This window comes from Poromitra crassiceps, assembly GCF_964638095.1.
Source record: "Poromitra crassiceps genome assembly, chromosome: 26".
Classification (NCBI taxonomy): domain Eukaryota; kingdom Metazoa; phylum Chordata; class Actinopteri; order Beryciformes; family Melamphaidae; genus Poromitra; species Poromitra crassiceps.
The window spans coordinates 496,332-506,331 of NC_139640.1; the positions used below are offsets into that span (position 1 = coordinate 496,332).

The window sequence follows — 10,000 nt, forward strand, 5'->3', positions numbered from 1 at the left end:
ACCACCAAAATGTAATGAGTTCATCCTTGAGGCCAAGTTAATGTTTGAGGCAAATTTGATGAAATTCCGTCAAGGCATTCCTGAGATATGGCGTTAACAAGCTTGAAAATGGCGTTGGAGAGGTCACAGTGACTTTGACCTTTGATCACCAAAATGTAATCCTTTCATCCTTGCGCCCAAGTCGATGTTTGAGCCAAATTGGCAGAAATTCCATCAAGCCGTTCTTGAGATATCGCTTTAACGAACTTGGGAATGGCATTCGTGAGGTCACAGTGACCTTGACCTTTGACCACCAAAATCTAATCAGTTCATCCTTGTGTCCAAGTCGATGTTTGAGGCAAATTTGATTAAATTCCATCAAGGCATTCCTGAGATATCACGTTAACAAGCTTGAAAATGGCGTTTGAGAGGTCACAGTGACCTTGACCTTTGACCACCAAAATCTAATCAGATCATCCTTAAGTCTAAGTCGATGTTTGAGGCAAATTTGATGAAATTCCGTCAAGGCGTTCCTCAGATATCGCGTTAAACATCGTACGTACGTATGTACGGACGTACAGACGTACAGACGTACGTCCGTACGTACGGACAGACAACCCGGATCCATAATGCCTCCGGCCTGGCTATCGCCGGCGGAGGCATAAAAATGAAAAGACACATGTAAAATAAACAAATTTTATGCGTTAAGTAAAAAGTACCAGTAATCCACTCAAAGAAATTTGGGTATTATTAGTTTGTTTACATAACTTTTTCTTAAACAGAAGATGGTGTGAAAGTGCCAAATGTAAATGGGTATATTCATCCATGGGAAAAAAGTAAACTCCTCAATATTCTCACTTTACAAACACACTTAGTGTAACAAGGGAGACTTTATCTTTCATAATATATCAGATTTGTTCTAAATATGGATTTAAAACCTTTTCAAACAGTAATTGTTATGTCGGTAACAGGGTTGATAAAACACAGATATGCATGTTGTTTATATGTGAAAAAATAAAAAAATAAGATGAGATGGCACGGCACATTTTCCTGAGAGGTAAGGATCCACTTAATCCAAAAAGGGGCTTAAATACTTTTAAAACAGCACTTTGAAAATCAAACATCAAGAATGCAAAATGCCAAGTTTTCCGATAAACACCCAGGTATCTGATGAAGGCTGACTGACTCATAAACCTGAGGACAAATGATGTCATCAGTGCCATCAACCAGCTGCCTGGTTATTTTTGGCAGGCAGCCAGATGACGGATGACATCATCAGTGATGTCATCAGTTAGCCACATACTGCTTGGCAGAGCGAATTCACGCTTCTTTTATATATCGGCCTCGGTTCAATGTTAGCAATGTTAATGGTTATCAGCCAGAATGTTCATATTGAGACGAAACTATGCGATAAATCTCTGATTTATGGGCTGTATGTTGTAAATAAAGAACTACATTGCTCTGTCAAATTCAGTGTTTACATGTGTTTTTCAGTATGTACCAAATTTGATTATCATAGAAACTTGTTTTTATACAGATCATATCGCCATCGATAAATTACGGTTATTGGCCAATGTGGTCAATACCGATAATCGTATCGGTATCGGCCAAAAAATTTCATATTCGTGCACCCCTCCCTATCAGTAATGTGTTTTGTTGTAAATTGACAAGTCAAACCATTGGTTCAGCAGGTGCAGTGTGGTCACCCTGCCTTAAGGAGCCGCTAACTCACCGAAAAAGCTGCATACTTTGAAGCACATTGTATTTGCCTTGTGTATGAAATGTGTTATATAAAGTTTGACTTGCCTTTTGCCTTTGCCTGTTTCAGTTTTTGGTATCCTGATACTCTCAATATTATATCTTATCGTCTCTCTCAGTGCAATCATATTGTTATTATGATATGATACTGACTGATATTGTGATAGAAAAATCTGCTGTCTCAATTGATAACAAGCAAATGATTTAAAAACCAAAAAAATTGGGTATGAAACTACACACCACGACCAACCATCACAATCACACGTAGCTTTGCCATGCAGTTCAATGCAACCAACATCAAGTTGATTGTTTATCGTGATTTTGCATACATAATCCATATCATAAATCATGATATATATATAGACTATATTGACATAGCAAAAAAAACACATTGTGTGATTATTGTGATTATTGTGATATTGATTCAACAATGTTGCCCAGCCCTACTGGACCCTACTAATGCTACCTACCAAAACGCGCTCACCATCACATTACATTACATAGTTGAAATATAATAATATAATATATAATAAGATCGAGAATTGTCAGCGCTATTTTTGCAGAGGGTTTAGGTATCCATTCCTCCCCCCCCCCTTTTTGCTAAACAATTCCCAATGACTCCAAACAATTAATGTTAAACATAAATAGCTGGTATACTTTGATAATATACACAGATTTGACACAAACATTTTGAGATGGTGTGACAAGCACTGAATTAAATCATCTTAAAAAAAATTAATTAGCTGTTAAGAAAATTCAAAGACAAACTTGCGTGCATGCATACGCACACACAGACCCCGTCACACACACACACACACACACACACACACACACACACACACACACACACACACACACACACACACACACACACACACACACAGTTTCCCTCTATGACACACTCCTCCACAAGCCATCGCAAAAGCTCACACACACTTTCTAACTACAGAAAACACCCACATGTGCTCTTCACTTATGAGCTTCAAAATACATACACACGCACACAACACACACTCACACACACACACACACACACACACACACACACACACACACACACACGCATGCAGTCACACAAAGAGACGCTATTCATTCATTCAGTGTCCTTTCAACTGCAATAAAGGGGATTTGGGAAGGGAGTGTACGCTCTCGCCTGCCTGTCCATGTCTTCCTCATGAACGTCCACAAACACTTGAAGGCCTGCAGCTAAAGTCAGCTACAACTCATCATCTGTGTCCATATGCAACAGAATTGAGAAATGGCTCTAAAATCTTCAGCGGTGGTGCACACACACACACACACACACACACACACACACACAAACCCAAAAAATATCCTGCCACTTCAACGTATAGGACCAAGCCTACTGTATAGCCACACACACACACTTGCACACACACGCACGCATGCATGCATGCACGCACGCATGCCACACACACACACACACACACACACACACACACACACACATTTAGAATGAACTCACCACGCTCGTACTAGCCAAGAACTCTGCCTACACCTTCTTTCACGAAAACATTATGTGAGTCACTAATAAACAAACAAACATACAAATACACACACACACACACACACACACACACACACACATGGCAGCATGAGTCAGCGTAAATATTTTGTAGTGTGTGTGTGGGGATAGGCCTAATAGTAGCTAAGGTCAGGGAGTTAAATTCAACCCAAACACACACTTGCGCACACACACTTGCACACACACACACACACACACACACACACACACACACACACACACACACACACACACACACACAGTATGAGTCGGTGGAAACGGTCCATAACTGGCCTACATACATCTGGTCCACGTTCCATAAGCACTCTGGCTTTCTCCTTAACGTGTTAAATTTGTTGGGAGGCAGAATACAGCTCGTCTCTGACAACACACTGATATGTTCCTCAGGCCTCCACTATTTGCTTTTCTTCAGACTGTTTTTTTCTTCTTATCTAAGTTCTAAATCCCTGTCTGTCTATATAGGTATGATTTGTTGTTACCACTCAACCACCAAGTTTCTGCCCACAATGACTCAGAACATCAGAGGGACTCTCCAATATCCACTCAATGAATCCCCTATAACGTATAGCCTAATCCCTAACCTACACACAAACACACCAACGCATGCATGAGCGTGCATACTCTCACACACACACACACACACACACACACACACACACACACACACACACACACACACACACACACACACACACACACACACACACACACACACACACACACACACACACACACAATTTTTAAACCAGCCAGAGCGTCCCCGTTCCCATTTGTGAATACAACCTCCACGTACTAGCCCTACTACAATTGAATTAATACTTTGGTAATTTTGGCATTTTGGCGGTTTGGCAATTCTGTTATCCTAATAACAACAGTGTTCCAATCTTAAATATGCCCACATGAAGCAACCCTTTTACCAAATCACTAAATAAGCCAAGCTCCCTCTCTCCCAGTTGGAGGTTTTGGACCAGGCAGACTTGAGCTTGAGTTAATTGAGGAGGCGTCATCAACAGAGACCCCAGAGGGGACCAGGTGAATCACAGGTCCCAAGTTGAAGGGGCTTTATGCGGGCCATGTGAGCCAGCTTTAGCACGCTAGGTTAGCGCTACATTAGCCGCAGACAGCGGAGTGGACAGGCCATATGGGGAAACAGCATGCTGGCTATCAGGAGCTTCTTCGTCGATTAGGCATTGCCACACACACGTCGTGGCGTCATGTGACTCGCACCTCGTTAGTAGAGTCGGGGACTAAACTGCTCTCAGACAGAAATGACTTTCCTGGTGTTTTTTTACAACGATATCACAAATGATTTACTTTTCAATTCAGACGTCTTTTCCTTAATTTAATTTGTGCAATTTATAACATTATCCAAGCTCAGGACTTCAACTAGTCTGTCGATTGAATGATTAGTTTTATTTGATGAATGCAATACAACACAGTGTACTTCTGGTTGGCTGTAATAAAATAATCCTAAAAGATTATACAGAGAGAAATCACTGAGAAAATAAACTTTTAAAGTGAACAAGGCCCTTTCAAATGACCTTTTTTAAACATTTTACAGGTAAATGTCCTTTTACAATTAAGGCTCACTATGTTTCTGTGTGTGTGTGTGTGTGTGTGTGTGTGTGTGTGTGTGTGTGTGTGTGTGTGTGTGTGTGTGTGTGTGTGTGTGTGTGTGTGTGTGTAAAAAGAGAAAGCTAACATTGTACTTTACCTGTATAGCTTCACTGAAGAAAATGTACAATTACCAGATAGATATCTGATCAAAATATTGTTAATAGCTAGTAAAAAATCTGTCACAAGGAAGTGGGGAAAAGTAGAACCTCCTACTCAGGGGCAATGGAGAGATATAACAGAATAAATCTATAGCATGGAGAAACTGACATATCGACTAAGACAACAAGAACAACAGCTGGAAGAAAAATGGGAGAAATGGACAATATTCAAATCCCAAAACAGCGACGAAGATAACTGATATAACAGACAGACGATTGACGGACTCACTGGGTGAAAAGGAAAACATGAACGTAGCCCCCAAACAGTAATTTCTTTCTTTCTCTTATAATTATGTATGTCTTTTATGTATAAGTCTTGTCCATTTTTGTATACTTGTTCGGAAAATGAAACTCAATAAAAATTAAAGTGTACAAAAAAAAGAAAAGAGAAAGCTAAGCTCAGACGCAAGTTGGCCAGTGCTCTCCTTATTTTGATTTTTAACACGTATGCTACTTATTGTACCTATACTAATAAACAGAGTTTTTCATATTCCTCTCGTGCGTTAACATTCACTGGTTGTAGCTGAACTATCACTTCATTTTCTGAGAATGTATCTGCTTACATTTAGGAGAAAAAGAATGCTGGCCAGGAAACTGTAAAAATAACCTGTTAGTTCAAAGAACAGTGACCCGAACTTCCTGAATCCCTGCTGAGTCATAACACGCTACCGAGTCATATAGCTAAAAAAAATACACACACACACACACACACACACACACACACACACACACACACACACACACACACACACACACACACACACACACACACACACACACACACACACACACAAAACCAACACTTGTTTAAAAAGATAATATCTTTAAGACAATCCTTATGATAATTAGGTTTAGCCTTATATGGACTATTTATTTATTTTTTAATTCTAACTATTTTAATTCTAACAAATGAGAAATCGTTAATTTAGCCATAGGAAGAAGGGGGGGGGGGGGGGGGTTTCCTAACCTTTTATTCCCTGCTACTGGAGGGTCGTATCTAATTCCTTCCCCTGAGGTCTTCATGTTAAGACATGAGAATACCCCCTCATTAAAGCCATTTCAGTTTGTGCAGAGCTGCAATTTGATAAGACACAAGAATATGCTTTGACTTGAGAGTGATACATCAATAAAAATAAATGATTTGGGTGTAATTGTTCTTTTGTTTGAAATAGCTCCACAATATAATGATCATTTGATTGAGCCGTCCCCGAATCATATTCTATAAGCTCATGTGACAGAAGTCCACTTTCTACTACCGTCTACTGTCTTTCTTTCTTTTTTCTTTAGTAGTAAAAAAAGCAGCACTGTCGAGTTGCAGCAAAATAGACAGTTTGTGTTGTACTCTGAAAGGGTTTTTCATCCCTTGAATCAAATTGTACATTATCAGCTTTATTTTAGCATGCAAAAGTAGCGCGAGACCCATTCCTGGCTGTTCATTGGCTAAATGAGTCTCGCATTTTGGTCCTCCGCTGACGCCACTCTCTCTCTAGAGGACACTCTAGATATATATATATATATATATATATATATATATATATATATATATATATATATATATATATATATATATATATATATATGCCCACATGCACACATTAGACAGCGATTCTCACCTGTGCCAGGTCGACCCATGATGATATCTTTGCGGGGTGCAGGGTGCAGGCTTTCAGCCGGCAGGATCAGGGGGAGCAGGGCGGTGGGGGACGGATGACAAGGAACTGGCTGCTGGACTTCACCCCCAAACCCTGTCCCCCTGTCCCCCTCTCGTCCCCCGGGGCTCGCCGTACCGCAGGGGGCGGCAGCTGGGACCGTTGTGCTGACGGTAACCGACAGGGCCTGTAGGGTGCCGTGCCCGGCGGGCAGCGAGGACGGTGTCGGGGACACCAGCAGCAGAGTCGGGGCAGCGCCCCCCCGGAGGAGCACCGTGGCCGCAGAGGCGTTGATGGGGACGGGAACCTGGAGGCCCGACATGAGGGGCTGAGGGGTGAGGGGGGTGAGGCTGGGGGCGGGGTTACCCATCGTCCCTCCCCCGTTCCCTCCCCCTCTCGCCAGGGGACATTCGGTGAACGTCGCCAGCGGGACTTCGGGGTTCCTCACGATGACGGGGGAGTCCCGCAAAGCCTGCTGCGACACGGGGACCGCCCGACGCGGCCCTCCTCCGTCGGGGGCGAGAGGAGACGGGGGAGCCGGGGACACGAGCAGAGGAGGAGGGGAGGTGGCGGTGGAGGACGGGGGCCTGCTGGAGGAGGAGGAGGGGGTGGTCACCCCTCTGGGACGGGAGAAGGTGGGAGTGTGCGTACGGGGGGGATGTGAGGCGGGCGTCTGGTGGGGGGAGAGCACCCTGAAGGAGCTGCTGAGCTCCGCCGGCTCCAGCTCCGTCTTGGGCGTGTAGTCGTGGTGGTGGTGTGAGGGCGGGGGAGGTGGAGGAGGTGCGTCCGGCTTTCGTCTGCTGGGGCTCATGGGCACCGTGAACGTCAGGTTGGTGTGGAAGGAGGGCTGGACGCCTGAAGCGTGTCTCTCCCTCTCTCCTCCTCCCCCTCCTCCGCACGGGGTCGTCGCCTTGCCTTGCCCCCCTCCCCCTCCTCCCCCTCCTCCGCCCCCCGTCCCGCTGGGCTGCCTGTGCCTCCGGTGCGGGACGACCGGAGAGGCGCCGACGGGCGAGAAGTTGGCTGGCCGGAATCCGAACAGCGGCGAGGGCGACGGGGAGGGGGCGGGCGAGAAGGGCGACTGGTTGGAGATGGGCGAGAAGGAGGGCGTGCCGGAGCGCGAGCTGCCCAGGGACACCAGCATGGTGGCGGCCTCGCACTCGTCGAAGTCGAAGCGCGACGACAGCTCGTGCGGGAGGAGCGAGGGGAGGAGCAGGCGGGGTCGGGAGTCCCCCCTGCTGCCGCTGGCCTCGCTCTCCCTCGACGTGTCGTCCCAGTCCAGCTCGCTGCTCGCCCGGCCGCGCAGGTCGGAGGGCGTGAGCGTCCCCGAGCTGCTGCCTCCTCCTCCTCCCCGCTCTCCTCCGCCCCCCGCCGCCTCCATCTCTTTGGTCCTCATGGAGAGGTGTCTGGAGCAGTAGCCCCGACGCTGAGACTCCTTCATGCAGCCCTCCCGGGAGCACAGCCGCCTCCACTGCTTCCCGTTGAACTTCTTGCGGATCCCGTTGGGCGTGCACACCACGTCGCCCTTCTTGTACTTCTGCTGGGCCAGCGAGAGGGGGGTCCGGGAGCGGGAGGAGGTAGATGAGGAGGACCCCCCTCCGGAAGTGGGAGTGGAGGGGGTTTGGGTGGGAGTGGTCTTGGATGGAGGTAGGTGTGGGAGGACAATGTTCATCTCGGGCCCCCCCAGTGAGGCAGGGGACGGGGGTGGCTGGGGACTGGCGAGGGCGGAGAGGTGCGGAGGTCCCAGGCCCCCCCGCACCAGAGAGAGATGGGGCGAGGAGGAGGGAGGGTAGCCGGCGGACTTGGAGAGGACGTGTCTGTGCTGGGAGGTGGTCCCGGCGCTCGGCTCGGGACCACCAGAGAGAGGGCCCATGTTGAAGTGAGACACCTCCATGTCTTCCTCTGGGGTGTTTGGCTGTTTCTGTCTCTCTCTGTCCCTCTCTCCACAGCCATGGACGGTGCCGGCCACAGCACTAGAAGTGACCGTGGAGGAGGAGTGGAGGGGTGGATGTGCGTTTCCATAGGGATGCCCTCCACCCATGACCCCCTGATGAGTGAACCTAGCTCCCCCCCCCAGCACGCCCATTCCAATACTCAACTGGCACACCTCCCTCTCCACCTCCATCTCCTCCCTCCGCTCTCTCTCCTCCCTCTCCCTCTCCCGCTCTCTCTCCCTCGCCCTCCCTCCGTCCAACTGCGGGACGTCCCAGGGAGGGGTGAGCAGTCTCAGGCTCTGTCTGGACACCCACACCGCCTGGCCCTTAGCCTTTTTCCCCTCCTCCTCCTCCTCCTGTCCCCCCGTCCCTCCTCTGTCCTCCAGAGTCTCTTTGTCTTCGAGCACAAGAACCCGGTACGGGAACGAGACGGCGGGGTGCGGGTCCACCTGCGAGACCACCCCCTCTCTGTACACCAGGGGGCTCCCCTCCTCTCCGCCGAAAGGCACGCACACTCGGGTTCCGACCGCCACGGGGGCCGTGCCGGGCGGCGGGGCGTCTAAAATGAACTCTACTACCGCGCTCGCGTCCCCTGCTGATGATGTCATCATGGGGTACCGGGCGAGTCCCTCCTCTCCTTGGAGCTGGATTTCGACAGTGCCTCCGCTCACCCTGCGCACCACCCCCGGTCTGAACCGCGGCGACGGGCGGCCCGAGTCTCTCCCCTTGCCCCTTCCCTCGCCTGCAGCCCCCCCAGCCCCGTTCTCCATGGCTGTCCTCCGCTGGTGGCGAGCCAGGACTCTTTGCTTCTTCAGGCCCTTGGCCAGAGCGTCGACTATAAGCCCCTCTGACACACTGGCGTCTTTGGGGTGGGTGGAGTTAAGGAGGGGAGGAGCCAGGCTGCAGGAGGTGTTTTGTTGGAGGCTTGGTCCTGATGTTGTCTCCATCACCTCCAGGTCAGCTGAGTGCTCGCTGGCTGTATCGGTGGAAGAGGAGCGCACCGAGTTTGGGGCTCCCTCGGCCTCGTTTTCCCCAGCTTGGGGCTCTCTGTCCTGGGAAGTTGCTGTCCTGAGAGCCCCGTCCTCCGTGGAGGGACTGCTAAAACGGTTAGCTTCTGTCACTTTACTATCCGCAATTAGCGCTGACGGCTGATTACCTGAGCTATTATGACTTATACTACTATTACTGCTATTGCTAATACTATTACTGTTAGTACTACTGTTACTAGCAGGGCTATTAATACCACTTCTTGTACTATTACTATTAGCAGTACTGTTCACGCTACCGCTAACGCTCTTGCTAATGCTATTACTAATGATGTTACTACCGGTGACAGTGTGATGAGTCACATGACTGTTATTG

At 48.2% G+C, this 10,000-nt stretch overlaps 1 protein-coding gene across 1 annotated transcript in view; it reads right to left on the reverse strand.

Annotated features, from left to right (window-relative positions):
- cicb (capicua transcriptional repressor b) overlaps window positions 1-10,000 on the reverse strand; it is a gene marked incomplete at its 5' end in the record, with an annotated part of 57,998 nt that overhangs the window by 47,366 nt on the left and 632 nt on the right. Inside the window, one exon of the mRNA XM_083661435.1 lies at window positions 6,672-10,000. This exon is cut by the window's right edge and continues 632 nt beyond it. Coding sequence (XP_083517561.1) covers window positions 6,672-10,000 — 3,329 coding nt within the window. The remainder of the gene's footprint in view (window positions 1-6,671) is intronic.